The 22256-nt window shown below is 34.0% G+C and overlaps 2 protein-coding genes across 3 annotated transcripts; both read right to left on the minus strand.

The window, feature by feature from the left end:
* Positions 1–10248: 10248 nt before the first annotated feature.
* LOC135834964 (DNA topoisomerase 1-like) lies at positions 10249–13561 on the minus strand. The gene is made up of 10 exons (XM_065349014.1): positions 13238–13561; positions 13036–13166; positions 12713–12957; positions 12327–12578; positions 12018–12242; positions 11805–11907; positions 11542–11690; positions 11321–11458; positions 11005–11201; positions 10249–10920 (listed from the first exon to the last, which is right to left on the minus strand). Exons 1-10 carry the CDS (start codon positions 13342–13344, stop codon positions 10668–10670), a joined length of 1800 nt encoding a protein of 599 aa, XP_065205086.1. The 5' UTR covers positions 13345–13561; the 3' UTR covers positions 10249–10667.
* Positions 13562–14102: 541 nt separating this feature from the next.
* On the minus strand, positions 14103–21403 carry LOC135835041 (DNA topoisomerase I, mitochondrial-like). 2 transcript variants are annotated; one of them, XM_065349211.1, is made up of 18 exons: positions 21226–21403; positions 20652–20688; positions 20413–20576; positions 20057–20337; positions 19687–19967; positions 19550–19608; positions 19308–19469; positions 19058–19231; positions 18734–18852; positions 17777–17892; positions 17462–17706; positions 17122–17373; positions 16821–17045; positions 16635–16737; positions 16405–16553; positions 16182–16319; positions 15905–16101; positions 14103–15818 (listed from the first exon to the last, which is right to left on the minus strand). In XM_065349211.1, the coding sequence occupies exons 1-18, from the start codon at positions 21256–21258 to the stop codon at positions 15566–15568; spliced, it is 2988 nt and encodes a 995-aa protein (XP_065205283.1). In that variant the 5' UTR covers positions 21259–21403; the 3' UTR covers positions 14103–15565. The 2 variants fall into 2 exon arrangements, with proteins under 2 accessions (XP_065205283.1, XP_065205203.1); XM_065349131.1 differs by having other exon boundaries at positions 19308–19472.
* Between the last annotated feature and the right edge of the window lie 853 nt (positions 21404–22256).

A 22256-nucleotide genomic window follows, 5' to 3' on the forward strand; every position in this document is an offset into this window, starting at 1 on the left:
TGCTTGAGTTGAATTTTTGAAATAATCGATAAATTCGTTCAACTTTGTAAAAATAAATATCGATTTTGTGTTTTATAAATACGTACTTAATTAAGTACTTATGTACTAGAAATTTTACCCTTTTGTATATTATATAAAAGTGAATTAACTTATTCCTACAAAATCAAAAAGCACTTTTATCTTCTTCTTCACGAGCGCTTCTAATATCGCACAGGGGCTTTTTGATTCGCTAAACAGAAATTTCAAGTATCCTGTATGAATTTGCCACGTGCTTCCTTCTTTTTTTGTGGACCCCCAGCCCCTTAAATTTTTTTTCATGCACCTATCTCCCAAACCATGCGTGATATGAAAAATAACATATCATTAAAAATGATCAGCTTTCAGACGTCGCATCCAACCGGAGAAATGGGTATATCTTTCCTGAAATAAATAATGAGAAATGGAAAAAGTGGAGTATAAGTCCATCAAGATTAAAGAAGTAGCACACTAGTGGATCCTGTCAGAAGCAGAGGCTGAGGCCAAGAAATGGCGGAAATTTTTTTCAAGTACTGTTCAATTCCTAGTATCGTATTTCCAGTATGTAAACATACTTTTGACTTTGAAAAAAAATTTCAATATTGGTTAAAGTTAAAACTGATGGGCTCATTTATAGAGGGGGAAAATAACGTAAAAAAGCGAGGGCGAAAAGGAAAAAATTGGCACATCAATTTTTTCTTCGGGAATGTGTTCAGATGGACCCCCTGAACTACCAAAAAAAAACCCGACACTCCTACCCCTGGAGCTAATTTTTTTAGGGGGCTAAAACCGGTTCCGATTCACGTTTTTTGCGTTTTACTCCGTAAATATTAGGTTTACGATAAAAACTACCATGACAAAAAATGTTCCCCTTCAAATTCTTGATAATTTGATACTACTCTCGATACCCATCCCTCAAGGGGGGTGCCTAAAAAAAGGGGTAGAAAGAGTAGGTGTTTCAAAAAAATGTAAGTCCAGTAAATTAATCAAAATTACCACCTAATATTATTCGTTTTCGCTCAATTTTTTTTTACAAAGTCTACACACCCAACTACTAATCAAACCACCATTGATTGGTCTTCAACCCTCCCCAAGGGTTGGGGGGGGTGCTTGATTTTTCAAGTAACACACAACTGAATCATGTATTCGAAAAACGAATCTGGACGTGCGATATATCGATGAGTATGTTTTCGAAGTCACTGAATACGAATATGAACTTATTTTTCTGGATCTAACCCCTCAAAGCCCCTCTGTGCCCCAAAAAGGGGGTCAAAATTTTGAAAAATCGCGAAAAGTCGAGTGATATATCGAATGGTATGTTTTCGAGATCGCTGAGTACGAATATGAACTTATTTTTTGGGTCCAATCCCTCGAGGCCCCCCTGTGCCCCAAAAAGAGGGTCAAAAGTTTGAAAAATCGCGATAAGTCGAGTGATATATCGAATGATATGTTTTCAAAGTCCCTGAGTACGAATATGGTATTATTTTTTGCCCCCAACCCCGCAAAGCTGCTGACTGCCCCAAAAAAGTCCAAAATGTTGAAAATTTCTGAAAAGTTGAGTGATATATCGAATTGTATGTTTTCAAAGTTGCTCAGTACGAATATGAATTGTTTTTCTGCTAACGATTCCTTAAAACCCCCTTACGCTCCCCTAAATAGGATAAAACTTTGAAAAGTTGCCAGAAGTCGTGTAATATTATGTCGAATATTATATTTTCAAGATCGTTGATAACAAGACCATGGACTCATTTTCAATATATCACTCATTTTACTCTTTACACTTCCCACCAATTAGTGATGTTGAAATGCGCGCATATTGATTTGCCTGAGCATTTGCGCTCAAATTCCACAAATCGGTGTTATTTGCTTCTATTTGTGATTTTCAACATGAAAAGTTGTCCAAAAAACGAAAAAACATGAAAAATAGGGTAATAAAAGCAGGACAATTTCTCATATTTTATTTTAAAGGAAGGGGAGATGTTCAATATTATTACAATCGATTTTTTTCACTACTTACTTTTAAAAACATTTTGATTTTTTTTTCAATTCAAAATTTCAAAATGTTCAGATTTTTCCTCCCCAATTTATAACTATGAGAGTAAAAATTTTTAGAAATTGAAATTTCCAAAATAAGGGACGAATAAGTGGGAAATTGAAAAATTTTTGATTCAAAATATGAAAGTACGAGCCATTTTTTCAAAACTACCTGAATATTTTTCAGAAAGGGGGGCCCCAAATTTTTGTTTTATGATTAAAAAATAGTAAAAAAGACAAAGCAAGACAATTTCTCGAATTTTATTTGAATGGAAGGGGAAGGGGTTCAATATTGTTTTTTCACTACTTCAAAAAGCATTCGATTTTTTTTTCAAATCAAAATTTTCAGATGCTTTGATGTCTCCCCCCCTCCCCCTGAAATTTATCATCACTTGGTAGAAAATTTTTAGACATTCATATTTTCAACAAAAAAAAAAGAAGAAGAAGAAGAAGATGACGAAGAAATAATAAATGAAAATAGCAAAAAATTTTACTTAAGTATAATATGAAAAGACAAGCCATTTTCTCCCAAAAATACTTCAATTTTTTCAGAAGGAAGTCTCAAGAGTTTTGTTTCATGATTTAAAAATAGAACTAGTGAGTAGGCTACAAATTCGATATATCACTCGACTTATCGCGATTTTTCAAACTTTTGACCATCTTTTTGGGGCACAGGGGGGCCTCGAGGGATTGGACCCAAAAAATAAGTTCATATTCGTACTCAGCGATCTCGAAAACATACCATTCGATATATCACTCGACTTTTCGCGATTTTTCAAAATTTTGACCCCCTTTTTGGGGCACAGAGGGGCTTTGAGGGGTTAGTCCCAGAAAATAAGTTCATATTCGTATTCAGTGACTTCGAAAACATACTCTTCGATATATCGCACGTCCAGATTCGTTTTTCGAATACATGATTCAGTTGTGTGTTACTTGAAAAATCAAGCACCCCCCACCAACCCTCGGGGAGGGTTGAAGACCAATCAATGGTGGTTTGATTAGTAGTTGGGTGTGTAGACTTTGTAAAAAAAAATTGAGCGAAAACGAATAATATTAGGTGGTAATTTTGATTAATTTACTGGACTTACATTTTTTTGAAACACCTACTCTTTCTACCCCTTTTTTTAGGCACCCCCCTTGAGGGATGGGTATCGAGAGTAGTATCAAATTATCAAGAATTTGAAGGGGAACATTTTTTGTCATGGTAGTTTTTATCGTAAACCTAATATTTACGGAGTAAAACGCAAAAAACGTGAATCGGAACCGGTTTTAGCCCCCTAAAAAAATTAGCTCCAGGGGTAGGAGTGTCGGGTTTTTTTTTGGTAGTTCAGGGGGTCCATCTGAACACATTCCCGAAGAAAAAATTGATGTGCCAATTTTTTCCTTTTTAAAACTGCTATTTGCCCGGTCTATCATGAACATCACGTATGTAGATTGTATAAATTTCAATTAAAAATGATACATGTGCCAATTTATTGAATTATCAAAATTGGATCGTCATCTGGAATATTACATAAGTGGAACCAGATACTTATCAGAAGGTATCCAAGCAATCAAATCAGGAGACGAATAACTAAAAATCTAAACTGAAAATCTACAAAAGTGAAGAACATTCAGATGAAAAAAAGTGGTAATTCAGGATGTGAAATTTACTGGGACAGCTTCTAAGTCCTAGAATGAAGGCAAGAAGAAAAAGCCATTACGTTAGCATCAAGAAATCTGATAGAGTAAGCCATCTTTCATTTGTTTCCTATTTTCTAAATTTAAATTGCATGCCATTAGAACATTTTAAAGCATTTTGACGAAAGAGAACAGACAATTCGATCGCTAAAAATGTGTACTTCATGAAATCAAATTGAAATTACTTTTGACATTGACTCATGACTCGACGATCGTAATCAAATCACTCATAATCACTCAACTATACGCAGAAATCCCCGGATTTGACGATTAGAAATTTCCCATCCTTTTTAAGGTATGTACTTGAAATTCAACTTTTTTGAAGGTAAAATTGAATTCACTGGTTTTTACGAAATCAAGAAGCACTCATATCTTACTCACAAGATTAAATTCAAGAGCGACTGAGAAAAATCGTACTACCGCACACAAATATTATGAACCAAGTCACACTGAAGATAGAAAATGTATCTTTCAGCTGAAATTGTAAACTGAAGGTACGATCTGTTCTGAAAAGACAGAGATCAGCATTGTACGGTCTACTCAATTACTAAAGTACATACTTTCGTAATTTGCTCATACTGAAATGAGGTGTGAGATCAAAGTACTGACCCAGTTTTGTTTTGAACAACTCTTTTCATAAAATTTTTTCTTTACTGCTTTCTTCTTAATAAATTTTAAAAGTATGGAAAAATTATTTTCAAATTACTTTATTTGAAACAAGTAGGTATGTGGAGTATGGGTCAAGCCACGTATATCTGCTTACAAGCTGATCCCAGAGGCAGGTCATGAGGGATTTCATCAAGAATGAAACCATTCCACACATTCTGACTCTCAAGTTTTTAAACTGAAATTACAAAAAAATACCCATAAAAACATGTTTTTTCAAGAAGAAAAATCTCAATTGCTGATTCTAAAATTTTAGGAAGCAGGCAATAAGAAAATTATCGTAAAAAAAAACAATTATTCAGTAAGATTGTAGTTTAATAAGTAGCTTAACTAAATGTTTCTGAAATTACTGATTCTAGTGTTATCATTTTTAATATTATGCAGTTGAACTGTAGTTGATACATTTGACGATGTTTCATAATAATGGGCACACAATTGTTTCATATTTGCATGGGCACCATTCATGGAACAGAAATTTATGATACGAATTCAACTCTACAACCTTACCTACAACATTTCATGGAAATGAAAGAATTAAAAAAAAAAATTGGTGATAAGTAAGTAAAAACTAAAACTGGAAATCCCACAAAAATTAAGTACATTCCGATGAGGAAAAGTTGGTAATCAAAAAGATGAAATTTTCAGGAACAGATTGAAAATTAATGAATACAGATATAATATGAACATTATTGAACACAGTAAGTATGTTTATTGTTTTACTAATCCATTGAGCATTGAAAACTCAAGGTCGGAGCAACTTGTATTACTACGAATGCTAATGAAGAAAAATGGAAGAACTGTGATTTCCATGCAGAAGTACCCAAGTGAAATTTAAATATGTACCTACTTGGGTACAAAATTCTCTTCATTTTTGGAAGTGAAAATTTCAGAGAAATTCAAGTCAAAAACTCAGAAAATTACAGCTTAGTTCGAGCTGATTGAAGATGCAAAAGCAGTAAAACATCATTCAAAACAAAGATAAAACTTTAGGCAATGAGGGATAAAACTCTATTGAAACTCAATGGCTGAACCTTAATTTATGTAAAATTGAAACATTTCCTGGGAACAAAACATAATAAAACATTTTTGAAATTTCAAAAATATTTTCATGATCAATTAAAATTATTTTTAAAATGACTTGTGAGCAAATCATACAACTATACACAGGAGCCCCCATAGTAATACTGAAACATTTCCCATTTTTAATCAAATATGAGAAATTAATTTTTTGGTAAGTCATCATACTCGTAATTCGTTAATCCACCAACGAAAATTCGACATTTCAGAGGATTTACTTTCTGAGTCACTTTTTTCAACCATGTATTGTAATTTGTAGGTAAAGGTAAGGTACCCTGAGCGTTAACCAGTTGCCAGATATTTATGAATGTTGATTGAACAATGTGTGGCGTTTTATCATACATATAAGGTTGAAATTTATGCGACCCTTTGAACGCGCCACTTTTCTTTCCAATAACAATATCGTCGAAAATGTTGGTCGAATAAATTTTCTGCTTTTTTATAGCGATTATTAATATACTACATATGGTTATATCAAAGCACTCGCGGTCTACACTTATATGGCTGATTTGAATGTTATTCCAATAAACGTACGATCTGGGTACATCTTCATTAGTTTACCATCTTCAGACGGTTCACCTTTTGCGATTACTGTTCTGTTTGTACTACGTTGTTTTTTTCATTTTACTCAATCACCTATACTCATTTTGACAGTGTGGTGGTTTTTTTCTGGTTCGCCAAAATGAAGTTTTTCGCGTTAATGTTGTGCTGCGTTTTTGCGAGTGAATGTGTAATATTCGCGGTGGAGTAAGCTATCTTTCATTTTGTTTCCCATATTTAAAATGAAAATTATTTTATTTTAGCAGGCAACTTTTTAGAATATATCCCCGAATTTGAAATCCACAACTTATAATTGTCTCATCTCGCAGCTAAAGTCTTTTAGGAAGCCAGTTAACTATACGTACAGAAGACTTTTATGGAAGATTCGTAGCTCAATTAAATATCAAAAAAAAAAAAAAAAAAAAAAAAAACAGGTTTTGAAATTATATTTTCCCGTTCTGTTTGATTTATACACCTTATAGATTTTAGAAGTATTTCCTTTTATTTACTTTTTTTGTTTGTTGAATATTTGTGAACATTATACTTGTTAGAAGTTTAATTCGTTGGTTATTTTCGTTCTCTCGTTTTTATATTTTGATTTTCATCCATTGTGGTTCTAAGAACAGACCACAGCACTATCGTTACAAACTTTAGATAGTACTCATTTCTACATGGGTAGGTACAGGTAGTAGGTACCTACTTTTTCTAAGGAAATTCTCAATTTCCGTTCACCATTCCAAAGGATATTAACAACTCTTAATTTGATAGAGTAAGCCATCTTTCATTTGTTTCCTGTTTTATAAATTTAAATTGCATGCCATTAGAACATTTTATAGCATTTTAACCAAAGGGAACAAAGATCACCAAAAATTTGTATTTTATAAAACAAGTGTACGAAAATAACCAATCGAAATTACTTTTGACATGCTCCGGATTTGATAAGAAAATATCCATTATTTTTAATAAAGAAGACATTTTACTTTTTTATTGGTAAAATTGAATTCGCTCATTTCTACAAAATCAAAAAACACTCCCATCTTTTTCTTCATAAGATTAAATTTACGAGCTTCGGAGAAAAATATGTTACTATTGCACACAATCACAAATATAAATCCGGGGAGGGGGAGGGGACACTTCATAAGATTCTGTAGTAAATTTCACCCCTGCAACTGAAGACATTAATGATGACTAAGAAGTCTCATACACCTCATGAGCATTATGTGCCACAACAGACAGATCAATGTGCTTTTTACGAGTATAGAAGATTGTGGCAAAATTAAATTTTATTATCGTTGTATGGGTTGCTAAATCTGAAAGAAGAATAAACCAGAGTGCCCGGTATATTGCAGAACTGTTCGAAGTCATCGTGAAATATTTAGGTAAAAAAGTGCATAATACATACATACATACATACATACATAATATGCCTTTGAACATCCATTCCCCATTATCTGTAATCTTCAAAATATTGTCAAATTGCTTACAGATCAGTTCAAAAATGTTGACAATCGATTGAGACGGAGTCCACTTTAAGGGAGAGGGGGAAAGAAATTTCGAGGGATCTGTAGCAAAAATACAAAATAAGACATCTTTATGGGCTTTCAAGCGATCCGTCGCAAAAATACAAAATAGATATCTTTGGACTTGGAAAAATCAATTTTTTCATCTCATGAAAAAAAACGCTTTCAACCTGTCGCCTCAGTTTTTCAATTAACTATAGACTCAATCAATTCTTACAGTATCGATCTTATGACATAATAAATTTTCTGCAGCCGAAGTTGAATAAAATGCTTTCTAATGCGATTTCAAATCGTATTTTTCAAGGGTGGAGGTGTTATACACACGCCATATGATAGCCATATGATAGCCATATTCATGCTTTACGTATTGTTTATTTTTCTTCACTGCTTTAGGGTTAAAAGTGCCCTTTATCACGCTCCATCACCTTATATTAACCCCTTGTACATATTTACTCATGTATTTATATAATCTCATACTTTTTAAATCTTTATCTGAATTCTACAACTTCGTCTCCTTTTACAGACCATTTAAATATATCTACCTGTGACAGTCAAAGTACACCTACACATGAAATATATATGAACACAGTAAGCATGTTTATGCATCACTTATCCTTACTATACCCACTTGAACTAATGTGATTTGTTTTTCATTATTGTTATTATCACATATTACCTACATACATATTGTGCTATGTAAACTTTATTGATAGCAGTTATAAATATAATTTATTTTGAATCATAGGTAACTAGGAAGTTGAGCCTACTGACAGGAGACATCATTATTTTATACAAGAGTGTGTGATCTCCAAGAAACCGAAATGTCGGTAAAACAATTCAATGAATTAGCCAAATCCATCACAGCACACGCTAAAGAAGACATGTGGAATCCGGAAGGACTGTGATTTCCTTGGGAACAATAATAACGTATGCCAACAGATGCGTTATTCTACAGTAAAGTACCAATACTGTTTGATTATTTTAATAAATTGGAAATTGATTCTTCAAATTTTTGAAATAATCGATAAATTTGTTCAAATTCGAAAAATATTTATCAATTTTGTGTTTTATAAATATCTACTTAATTACTTATGTACTAGAAATTTTACTTTTTTGCATATAAAAGTGAACTCATTCCTACAAAATCAAAAAGCACTTTTATTTTCTTCTTCACGAGCGCTTCTATCTCAAGGGACTTTTTGATACACTGAACACAAACTTCAAGATTCAAGTATCCCCTATGAATTTGCTGTGTGCTTTCCTCGTTTTTTGGACCCCCAGCTGCCTAAATTTTGTTTCATGCATCCATCTCCCAAACCATGCGTGATATGAAAAATTACATATCATGAAAAATAATCAGCTGGTATAGGTCCAATTATTCATGGAAGATTATAATATTCAAGAGGAATTACGTAACTTTGATTTCAATTTCATGAAAAATTGATGAAACTTTCTAGTGCCCGTGAAGTAGCACACCAGTGGCTCCTGTCAAAAGCAGAGTCTGAGGCCAAGAAATAGCGGAAATTTTTTAAAAGTACTGTTCAATTCCCAGTATTTCCAGTATGTACATACTTTTGACTTTTAAAAAAAAGTTTCAATATTGGTTAAAACTGATGGGTTCATTTGTGAACATCAAGTAGATTATTTTAAATTTTAATTAAAAATTATAAATTACTTAATGTTACCAATTCATCAAAAGTATCAAAACTAATATTGGAAATCCTGCAAAAGTGAAGAACATTCGAAATGAATTAAAGTAGTAATTCAAAATAAAATTTTTTTTGGAACAGCTCCCAAGTTCCTTGAGGGCCGATGCCAGTGTATGAAGTTGAAATAGGACGCTATTCCGGCGATAAGAAATACGTGTTTAATGAATTAAATAGGTACCACAAAAACATTCGTGAAAACCAATTTTACAAAAATATATACTTCATGAAACAAGTGTAAGAAAATAATCAATCGAACGAAATTACTTTTGACATTGACTCATGACTCGTATAATCAAATCACTCAACTATACGCAGAAACCCCCGAATTTGATGATTAGAAGTTTCCCATCTTTTTTAATACCTTACTCGAAATTCAACTTTTTTGTACGTAAAATTGAATTCACTGATGTTACTATTGCACACCAATATTTCGAACAAAGTTACACTGAAGATAGAAAAGGGCTCTTTTTGCTGAAATTGTACATAACTAAAAGTGTTTTAAAAATGGTTAAAAGTGTGTAAAATTTCGCGTAAATAATTTAAAATATAATAAAACTTGGAAAAATATAGCTTAAAATTCAATATCATTTCGCCAAAAAATGCCTGAAAATTATTCCAATTGAAAAGACTGAAGTTCATATTCAATCATCCACAACAATTGAAAAAACATAAGCTATCAGATTAGGGTCCATTTTAGATTCGTTGGTGTACAGAGGGACAACTGGGAAAAATAATGACGAAGCTTGAAGCTTATTTACGAGATAGGTACCGAAGATCCAGATGATTCGTCGAATATTTGATTAAACGTAGTAAGGTATTTTACACGTCTAAATTAAATTGTTTTTCTCGATTATTAGTTTGTTCGAGAAATTTCACAAAATTTGTCATCTTCTCAAAGAAATAGTGCGAATTTTTTTGAACTTTTCAGAGAGAAGAAAATCGACTGGTTATCTCCAATGTAAGATAAAAAAAATACCTTTCAAGGGGGAGGGGGTGGTTATAGTAAATTGTTAACATTTATATATACTTGTATTTGAAACTTATATTTATATCTACAACAAGGTTTCGAATTTGCTGCAAGACGACGAAAAAAAAATTGATAAGCAATGGTCTTTGGTGTAGCTGAATCTTCAAGATTACAATATATACGAAAAATCCGGACTAAAAATGTTGAGCATGCACGATGCAACTATAAAAAAGATTTTCTCAAAAACACGTATCCGGAAATTATACCCAATGTTATCTTTCGATCACTTATAGCTTGATTATTTCGTCGTAAAGAGTCTTTCTTTCCCTTTTAATTACAAGGGAATGGCAGTAAGGGTAACATGAACAATGAACATGGGACAAATATTAAAAATGATCGCAGCAGAGAAAAAACGCGACGTAAAAATATCGTTAAAAATCAATCCTACCGGTACCGCAACTAAAACTTGAAATCCGTTGAAGCCTCTTCTATGGCCCATTTGAACTTCGATAATTGAGTATTATTAAATACTTTATCCACAGGAACGTCGTACTTTTTACACCACGCAACGGATATCCTCGGATCGAGATAATTCAATTTTGATGTTCCCAACGCGATGGTTTTATTTTCTTCTTTATCGATTCCTTTCATTTCTAACTTAATGAGCTGCTCTTTCAATCTATCCAACGTCTTTTTTTTCCTTTCCACAGCTCTGAAAAATCAAAAATAGAAACCATTAATAAATATAAAAAATTAAATAAAATAAGAAAATTCTTCCAGAATTTAGATTTCGTACTTTTCACTACGAATCGTTCCATCTTCAGCGTTGCGTTTCGCCACTTTATACGCTTTCTGCGCTTCGGCCACCTGTTGCTGTTTAGCCTCGATTTTCTGTTTCAAGTTATCCATTGATTTTTCGTGAGTTTTCGGTATAGAACGTTGATGATTACACAAGACAGCCACAGCTCGATTGGCTCGATTGTATTGCAACAGCTGTTCGACAAAACAAAAAAACAAAACGTGATGAGAAAATGAAAACAGAGTATTAACAACAGATACGAGTGAAAAAACAAAAATAAAATGAATAGAACAATAAAACACCGAAGACGTACTTTTTCGGCAACGCTTCCATTCGGATCGGTGAGTTCGCACAATTGATTCTGTAACGTAATCGAGGCGTTGTAAGTTCGAAATACTTTGGTAGTTAGTCCTTCGGCTAATTCGTTGAGATGTTTATTCAACATACTAGTCTGCAACGATACAATAATTTATCATCAAAATACGAAAATTACACCGCACATCTTAGGATATTTTAACATCGAAGAATACTTACATTTAGCTTGTCGAACAATTCGTCTCCTTCCTTCTTGTTTACGCAGAATGATTTCAAATTCTTGAAGACTTTCTCATCAACTGGAACTTCGTTGAAGTAGCGAATTGAATCTTTACCTCTGAAATCGAACACTACTACGTTCTCGTTATCTATGAACAAGCCAAACACTCAAATTACATACAAATAAACTCACAAAAACATTCCGAATAAACTCAATCTAATCAAACGTACGTACTATAATTACATAACTTTATCTTAATTACCTTCGAGTTCATCGAGCAATCGAATATGTTCTACACGTAATGAGCAACAACCAACAGTATCGACTTCATCATCGTCTTTTTCGTTACCAGCTCTCAACGCCAGCTAAAAAAATGCATGATAAAATGAATACATTAGATCATACAAATTAAGTACCAAAAATAATTACTAGAGATAAGGTAACATTACATTAGGGCGATAAATTCGATACTTACTTTATCGATGAAATACATAGCTACTCCTCGCTGCCTAATTCTCATATCTCTGGACTTCCAATCTCGCCGGTAATCACGTCTTATCTTCTCGATGTATTTGGCTAGTTTACGAGCTAGTTCATACTTCTGCCTATCTCTTTCACTTCTTAATTTAGACGACTGGTTCAACATGATGTATTTAAATTTATCTTGCACATTTTCCACCCAACTAGCCAGCCAAGTAACCTAAGATAAGAAAACGTAAATAAATTAGATTAACGGGAAGGAAAAACCAACGATAAACGTCCCAGCACAGTTCGTGAAACTTACGGTGTTATCGTGTTTGATTTCTTTCCAATTATGACCTTCCGGCGGCTTGGGAATATCGGAATCGGCGCTACAATTGATAATAACGTCTTCTGGATGAATACGTTTCTTAACTTTTCCCATTTTCGGATGATCTCCTCGGCCACGAAATAAACCAGGTGGTTCGATCTTGAAGTTGGCGATTTTCTCACGATTTCCGTCGATAATACAATGACCGTATTCTTCCGCCAACGCTTCTTTTTGTTCCTCGAGTTTCTGAATAGAATAAAGAGATAAAGAGATTAGTTCAACGGTCTTATCTCAGGGTGGTCGAAGTTGGAAGAGAATACAGAGATAAAGAGATTAGTGTAACGGTCTTGGAGGTGATTGAAGTAGAACGACTGGATTACCTGTTTCTCTTCTTTGCTCATCGCTTTGCGTTGCTCGGCTTTGTTCTTGAAATACTCGTAGATTTGGTGGAAATCGCATTTGTTCAGATCGGTTATCATCTGGCGTTCTTCTTGGGTCATGGTTTCTCGCCAATCTGTCATAAAGTTCTTGTTGAATTGCTCTTTCGTAGTGTAATCGTGATCGATGAGAGGAGCGTAGAAGGTGGCGATTTCTTCGGTATCCTTAGAGAGTTCTACCGGTTCACCTGGTGAAAACATGGATCGAATTAGTAAATGGATTAGCTAATCGCAAACATACAAGCATCGTAAACCTTGCAACTTACCATTATAATACAGTTTCACTGAGCTAGGCAATCGTTCGTAGGATGGCGCGAATAATGGTCCTTTGTGTTGAAGGAAACGCCATTTGACATTCGATTGTTTGACTTCGGCAATACTTTCTTTCTTCGAATGACTGAAAACAAGATATACTACGATAAAACTAGCAGAAAATAGATAGAATCCGTACGACTTCTTTGTACATACCGTCGCCATCTTGAGACATCGATGCTGATGCATCTTTTCCAAGCAGGATTGCTGTTCGATGAAATGACAGCAAAACGCGAAGAAGATATCGATACGTTTAAAAACATACTAACGGCGTAAAAGAATTGAATTTGTAAAACAATTATGCACAAGACCTCCGCAATATCAGACCAAAACCGAATTATCACAAGAATTTGGCCCAAAATAAACCATGCAATGCAATGGCGGCCGCTTGGCGGCACCGGTAACCACCGCTCTCTACATAACGTTAGTCGGAGTCACACGAACGTCGAACACCGAACACCACGAACAACAAACGCGAACTGACATCTGACTTCTTTTTCTTTCTTGAAAAAAATGTTCAAACAGTTTTTTATCATCCCCTCTTTTTACGTTGAACTTTATTTTAACTAATGAAATAATTAGAATTGAATGGAGCGAACCAATAAGACCGATGGAATTCAAATAACGTGCTTTAAAACCAACCAACCATCTGATCTCAAAAGAATTCTTATTCCGGGTAAACTCGGGTATTTTCGGCCTCCCTAATTGAGAGAATAATTAGTTAATTACCTATTTATTACTTATAATCTTCAGGCCACCCAACCTAACACTTTTTAGTTGTAATTTTGTAGGTTGGTTACATTTAATTCGTATGTTTTAAATGAAATTATTACTTGTTGCCAATTTAGAAAATCCCAACAAGTCTTGTGTGAGCCAAAACTAGTAATTAACCAGTCAACTTTGTCCTCCAGAAAATCAAGATGATAAATTCGTACCTTTTAATACATTACTAGATCATCTTCATTCAACCCTCATTGAACCTTTCATTCCTGCCTCCCAAACCGCAAATAAAACCAACATAATTTATAAATACATATATTTAAATACGTGGTGTGTAGCAAATTTAACTAAAAAAATATACAAACACGATCAAAAATGGTTTAAATTACTCGTAAACCTAACGATTTATTTACCTCTGTAGAAACTACGCGTCGTGTAACACAAATCAACATCACACGTCGATTTCGTATCACAAAACCTTCCAGATGGTTTTGCAAATTACCTAAAAAAAAACGTTACTACCTCCACAATGATACATTTTCGAGCTATTATTATACACACTCGAACGATGAATCTTAGAAAAAAAAGAAAAAAAAAGGAAAACGAATAATCCATTCTTACAATACTTGCTTGAATCTCCTATATATCTCGAAGATCACCAGCTTACAATTCAATCAAACACACATACACACACAACTTGAGTAATATTCAAATGTACGAGTAGATAGTACATACATTCATACATACATACAAATAAAAATCGCTCTTTCACAAAATCTGTTTTCGTTTAGAAAATTCGATATATCACACAGTTAATAATACTACATAAGTTTTAATAACACAACAATAAGTCGTCAGTGGGTGATAGGATCTCCCTACACGCCGGAAAATTTTTCACTTAAATTTGCAATCGTTAAAATTAAATTAAAAATACAGATACAAAAAAAAAGAGAAAGTATATATAAGTAAAGAGTAATGAAAAGAGAGAGGGGAAAATAATAAATTAAACCTTGCGATCTCGACCTACAAAATATAGCGCAGAAAAAAACAAGCTAAAACTTAAACCTTAAGTATATATACAAAATCCTAAAATACTCGTCTGATTGCTCACAACTGGGCTTCCGTTAATTATTTTACTAGGCTGTCTAGTCGATAAAATACCTTCTTGTTCGGACTTCGCTTTTGAAAAAAAAAAAAACACCTCGAATCGTTTGGTGCGCGCGTTTCAAAAAAAAACTAAGAAAGATAAACAATAACACGTAATAATGTAAAGCGACAATTTACAAACAAATTTTACAAATAAAAAGCAACCTTCGCCCAAGAAGAACAAAGTGCTATGTTTTTTTTTGTTGTTTTCGAAAGACTTCGAAAGCCTTATAAAAAAAATACCTATCTAATAATAAAAAGAGAAAAAAGGAAAAATTACAATGAAATAGCGACTGTCACCATATTCGCAACTACATTTTTTCTTTAAATAATTCACAAAAAAGTATGTATAAATATACGAGATACGTATGCATCGATATAATGATCATAAAATCAGTTTCCTTTTTTTTTTTTTTTTTTCATTTCCGAAATAAAAATACGAGAAAATGATGAGAAATAAAGAAATACGAGGAAATTAAAAATTTTCAACATAAAAAAAAAGAATAAATAAATGTTCGAAGAATTCAAAACGGAAGGAAATGAACGATAACGAAGAGAGCGATGGTAGTGTCGCTCAATGGAATAATTTAGATCAGTGTGATAATAAGTTGGACGAAATTAAAACACGAAATCTGGCCCAGCCATATCTATAGCCCATCGGAATTTTGATCGTTGGGTCTTATTGTAAACTTTTTCAATGGGTACGTCGTATTTCTTACACCAGGCCACCGATATCCTGGGATCTAAATAGTTCAACTTCGAAGTACCCAACGCGATTGTTTTATTTTCTTCTCTGTCTGTCTCTTGCACTTCTAATTTCATCAGCTGCTCTTTCAATCTTTCCAACGCTTTCTTCTTCTTCTCCAAAGCCCTGCGAAGAAAACAAAACAAATTAAAAATCCGGTCAATTTTGTTGGTCAGAAATTCAAACCAATAAAGTGAAAAAATGGCACGTACATTTTACTATGAGCAGATCCATCTTTAGCATCGCGTTTCGCTTCTTTATACTGTTTCTGCGCTTCGGCCACCTGTTCTTTCTTGGTCTCGATTTTCTGTTTCAAGTTACCCATCGATTTTTCGTGCGATTTCGGTATAGCACGTTGATGGTTACATAAGATGGCCACAGCTCGGTTGGCTCGATTGTATTGTAGAAGCTGAGTACAGAAAATACGAATTAGAAAAATAATTGAAAGTATAAATTAAAAATATGTAGAAGATTACACCGTAGACGTACTTTTTCGGCAACGCTGGCATTAGGATCGGTGAGCTCACGTAATTGATTTTGTAACGTAATCGAGGCGTTATATGTCCTGAATACTTTGGCAGTCAGGCCTTCCATTAATTCGTTCAAATGTTTGTTTAATATGCCAGTCTGCAACGATAGAATAATTTATCATCAATACATGAAAATTTCACCGCACATCTGTCGATATATTTTTACATCGAAGGACATTTACATTTAACCTATCGAACAATTCGTCGCCTTCTTTCTTGTTTTCGCAGAATAATTTTAAATTCTTAAAGACTCTCTTATCGACGGGAACTTCGTTATAGTAACGAATTGAATCTTTACCCAAGAAGTCGAACACTACCACGTTCTCTTTATCTGTGGACAAGTCAAGCATTCAAAATTACGATTCCAGAAATCGAATCAGTACCGTAAAACGAGGAAATTAATCCAAATTACCGTTAAGTTCATCGTGCAGTTGGATATGTTCGACACGTAACGAACAACAACCTACAGTGTCAGCTTGATCTTCGTCTTTTTCGTTACCAGCTCTCAAGGCAAGCTGAAAAAACACACAGAATGTAAAAAATACATCGACAAATTTAAAAACAAGCCGGAGAAATCAAAATCACAACGGATAAATACCTTGTCAATAAAATACATGGCTACCGCTCGTTGTCTTATCCTCATTTCTTTGGATTTCCAATCTTCGCGATAATCTTGCCGGATTTTATCCACACACTTGGCTAATTTACGAGCGGTTTCGTACTTCTGCCAATCCTTTTCTCCTTTCAGTTTCGAAGACGGATTCAACATGACGTATTTGACCTGACCTTGTACGTTTTCAATCCAACTGGCTAACCAAGTAACCTAAAAACACAAAAATAAAATATTAAAATATCGTCGTGAATGATTCGAGTACATTCTTCTTGTAAACCCAACTTACGCTATTGTCGTGTCTGACTTCCTTCCACTTACGCCCCTCTGGGGGTTTGGGTACTTTGGCATCCTTGCTGCAATTGATGATAACATCTTCGGGTTGGACTCGTTTTTTCAACATGCCCATCTTAGGATGCTCTCCACGACCACGGAACAAACCAGGAGGTTCGATTTTAAAGTTACCAATTTTCTCCTTATGACCGTCGATGGTGCAGAAACCGTATTCTAGCGTAATAGCTTCGTTTTCTTCTTTACGTTTCTACGAGAAAATCAAACAGAATAATCGTTATTATTTCGTAATTCATAATTTTTTCGGAAATTCCAAAAAATGGATTATTTCAAATTACCAGCTTCTCTTCTTTACTCATCGCTTTACGTTCTTCCGATTTTTGTTTGAAATGTTCTTGTATTTCGCGGAAATTACATTTCTTCAAATCGGTGATAATTTCTTTCTCCTCCTTGGTCATAGATTTACGCCAATCTTTGAAGAAATTCTTGTTAAATTGTTCCTTGGTCGAGTAATCGTGATCGATCAGAGGCGCATAGAAGGTGGCAATTTCCTCGGCGTCTTGAGACAATTCCATCGCTTTACCTAGAACAGAACTCGAATTCAATTAATTTGTTCGCAGTAGTCTGCAGGTGATAAAAATTAATTCACGTACCATCGTAATAGAATTTCACTTTTCTCGGCAAACGTTCGTAAGCTGGAGCGAATAACGGTCCTTTGTGTTCGAGGTAACGCCATTTCACGCCATCTTCTTTCTTTTCTTCTTCCCACCTGAAATTTAAAACAGTCTCAAATTAGACAGAAATTTATATCTGAAGTATACAGCTAGAACATCGAAGCAATTGTAATTTTTATAAGTTTTAGGTTCCAGAGCTAAAAGAGGGAACCCCTGGAGATGTTCGTCTTTAATTTGAACGTGATTGTAATTACATCTCTGAAACCAAATCTTCAGCTATTCAAATTGATTTTTCGATTTTCAGGGCATTTTTTAAAAATTCCAAAAAAGGTAATGTTTTGAAATTCCTTTTTTTTTTTTTTTTTGATGAAAATAAATCCTGAAGCTAAATAATCACTTCCCCAAACCGAATTGAAATATTTCAAAAAATTCTGAAGTCCCTAGCACAATTTTCAAATTTTTCAGGATTTTGAATTTTTTCAAAGACGTCCCCCCCCAAAAAAAAAGAATTTCAGCGCTTTCCACCATTCAAGAGCGTCAACACAATTTTCAAATTTTCCAGGATTTTTGAATACAGACGAAACTTAATTTGAGCATAAAATGATCCAATTCTGCCTCATACTCGATCTGTTTAACTTTATTTCGAATTAAAAGTGATTTCCAGGGTCCAAAAATCGGTTCAGACCACGCTCTGACCAAAAACCGCATTAGTGTTCAAATCGGAGTGCTTCTCTTGTAATAGTAAATCACTTCGCCTAAAAACCTAAAATCTTGCCTAAGAAGGTTTAGGCCTCAAGTTGAGGTTTGGTTTGGAATTCAAAACATGAGACTACGAGTCGAGATTTGGAATTCAAAAATTACAAGTTCTGACGACTTTGAGCTCTTGACGTTAGAGCTGCTTCGATGCTCTGGCACAGATTGCGAACATTTCATTACCATTTCCAGACTGTTTCCTCCTCTTCGTCCTTCTTTTTCTTTTTAGTCGGAGACGTGGTTTGTTTCGGTTCTGATTTCGGTTCTTTTTTCACTTTACTCTTCGACGCTTGCGATTTTTTCTGCGAAAAACAAAACCAAGTTCAATGAAAATTCATAAGATAGAACAAATTTGAAAATTTCAGCTAATTACACTCAAAAAACCTCCGCTACTTTCGGTCACATTAATTCACACGTGCGAAGTAAGCAATTCAACCGATGTAATAATTTCTAAAATAGAAGATAAGAGTAGGTAACACGAAATCATAAATCGATCATCGAATCTACCTTTTTACGGTCATCTTCGGATTCGTCGTCGCTGTACACGTCTTTCTTGCGTTTCTTGGGTTTTTCAGGCTTAGCTTCTTTCTTAACTTTCTTACGAGCGCTGAGAGGTACATCGTCTTCGTCATCATCACTTACGTAACTTTTACGTTTAGATGGAATCGATGATCTTTGCGCCTACGAAAACGAGTAAATATTTAATTAAAAGGCGATAAAACGAGCGAATTCGAGTTGTATGAGATGAATAACATACCAGAGGAACATCGTCTTCGGAATCTGCTTCGCTTTTCAGGGAAGATTCGTAATTTCTGTCAGATTGATCTTCGGTATCTTCTCCTTGGCTTTCTTCGAATTCCTCTTCATCTTCTTCGGGTTCGGATTTCACTTCTTGTTTAACTTGGTTGTTGCTCATGGACTGCTAGAAATGAAAATATAAATGACCTAGATTAGAAAACGTCGATGAATACGAAGCTTAGATTAAAATAAATTAGGTACCTTTTGCTTGACGAAAATTTCTTCGTTCCAACTATCATTTTGGATTTCTTTTTTGATTTCTGCGCGTGTAAAACGAGCATAAGTTAGGTCGCATGTTAACAACGTAAAAACGGTCACAATTGATGAAGAATACATACCGACTTCCGGCTCGGTTTTAATTTTCTTTTCTTCGTTTTCTTTTGGTTTCTTATCAGATTCGTGCCTATCTTTATGTTTATCTGATTTATCGGCCGACCGGTCTTTATCGCTAGAGCTTTTTTTATCCGAGCTATGCTTACTACTATGCTTGTCGGACGATGAAGTAGAATGACGATCTTTATGTTTATCGGAAGAGTGTTTATCTTTGCTACTGCTGCTGCTACTATGATGTTTATCCTTCGACGAGGAGGACGACGAATGACTTTTGCTAGAACTACTTCTGCAAAAAAACAAAATGAAAATCACAGGTATTAAAATCACGAATTACTCATGCCACGTGACAGTCAATATGGTACAAAAGATGTATACCCTGAAGTAGAGCTGCGATGTTCTTTAGATTTACTACTATCGTGGCTTCTGTGCTTATCCGAATGATTTTTACTTTTATCCTTGTGTTCTTTGTCACGGTTCTCCTTATTCTTCTCGGCGTTATCCTTGTCTTTTACTTTATCTCCGGATTCGCGATGTTTGCTACTGCTGTGGTGATCTCTGTCACGATGCTCTTTGCTTTTTTCTTTTTCACGGTCTCGATCCTTATCTCTTCTTTCATCCTTATGCTTCCTCTCTGAGCTTTCTTTACTGCTCTTGTCCTGTAAAACGAACGAAGTTAGAATTAGGTCATCGAAAGGTGAAATAACAGGTGTATGAATTAAAATATAACTTACTTTACTACTTGAGTGCTTCTCCCTATCCCTGTCTTTGTCCTTATCTTTATGCTTATGTCTGTCATGATGCTTATCTTTATCTTTATCTTTGTCCTTATGCTTATGCTTGTGATGACTGTCAGATTTATTGTTAATACCGTTAGATAGTCCGTTCATTACGTGGTCTAGAATAAGGATACATTCAGCGTTAGATTAACAACACGAGTAAATGAATGATGTGATAAAAAGAGTACACCAACCTGTTTTAACTTCGCCATCTTTAACAGCAAATTTAGCCTGAAAACAGAAGTAAATACATATTAAGAATGAAGTATCAAAAAATGATCAAAAATTACAGAATTTTACAAAAAATTACACTAATATTGGAGTTGAATGAATAACCGTGAGACTTAGGCATGAAAAATTTCAACGTAGAGGACATTTTCATAGATAATACCATTATCAACGTTATCAGAAACATACAAAAAACACGATTCAGGCATCGAAAAGCAATTAGCCAACTGTTTAGAATAATTTACGAGGAAATATAACAAATACCACGAGTTAATTAGGTTAAATTATCATAAAATGATAGAATTTGCAAGCAGGTCAACATAAGCCGAAGTGTTGTAAAATATCGAGTAGAAAATAAATACGTCATTTGTACGAATTTTATAAGAGGAAAATGCTTAAATTATTCGACAAACGTGTAATTAAAGTTGAATTTAACGCAATAGTCGCCATTTTGGACTTAGAAAAATTTTCACAACTCGACTATCTAGCATAACGTAAGTGTCGATGAAAAGTATCAAAGTAATGACATGCGGTACTTACTTCGTCATTGAATTCGACGGCTGGAGATTCCATTGAATTTCGAGACGATTTAAATTTCACACTAAATTGTCATACGTAGCAAATTTCAACGTATTAACTACACGAATTAATTTAGGGAGCACAAGTTAAACTTATTCAATTCAAGAGCAGTTAGAAACTAGAGAAACACTGTTAACAATACGCGCATTGCGCATACTGAAGATGACAATGCCCTTTGTTTCCCTTCACCCCTTGCGCTATTTTCGCCAATTATTCTGCGCGATTTTATCTGTGATTTTATCAATTGATCGAGTAAGAACGGTAAATTGAAGTAATTACCGGTTATTAACGAGGTAAAATGAGATTTTTTTCCTTTTTCCAATTTTTCTTTGTCAATCATCAATCTTCAAGTTCGATCACATTTTGGAAAGAAAATTAAATATTATGCAGTAGGTAGGTATGTAAATAATGTAATTAATTAATTACGGTGATCTTCGTGTTTTCAAATTTGAAATTTGAAATTTCATTCATCAGTTTAATTTATATAGTTTTTGTTTTACAAAATGACAAAATGAATAAAAACTATAAAAAGCCTCAGCCATGTTTGCAACCGGTTTCAAAATACAAAATAATACAAATTGAAATTGTAAAATTTCAATCAATTTGGTTGGTTTGGTTTGGTGAGTCAAAAATAGGGTAACCTCGAATCGAATTTCAGCTTTCTACGTTAATTTGGCAAAGTTTTGATTGACAATGGCATTCATTTTTGTACTATTCAGTATTCATATTGTTTTGTTGCAGAAATTAAATTTCAAGTTGAAAATGAAATTTTCCGGTTCAAAATTTATCATAAACTTCCTTAGGCAACTTTGCTATAAAACTATAAAAGGTTTGAAGGTCCTTCAGGATATCCATTTCATGAAAAAATAAAAATGTCAGCCAGAAGTGAGAAGATCGAGTGCAGTTACCCCTTCTGTCATACACCAGACTATTGACTATTTCCTACTCGAATAATTTTCTTTCAGATCACTGATTAGAAATTCAGAATCAAA

Source organism: Planococcus citri, chromosome 1 (assembly GCF_950023065.1).
Source record: "Planococcus citri chromosome 1, ihPlaCitr1.1, whole genome shotgun sequence".
In the NCBI taxonomy this organism is placed as follows: domain Eukaryota; kingdom Metazoa; phylum Arthropoda; class Insecta; order Hemiptera; family Pseudococcidae; genus Planococcus; species Planococcus citri.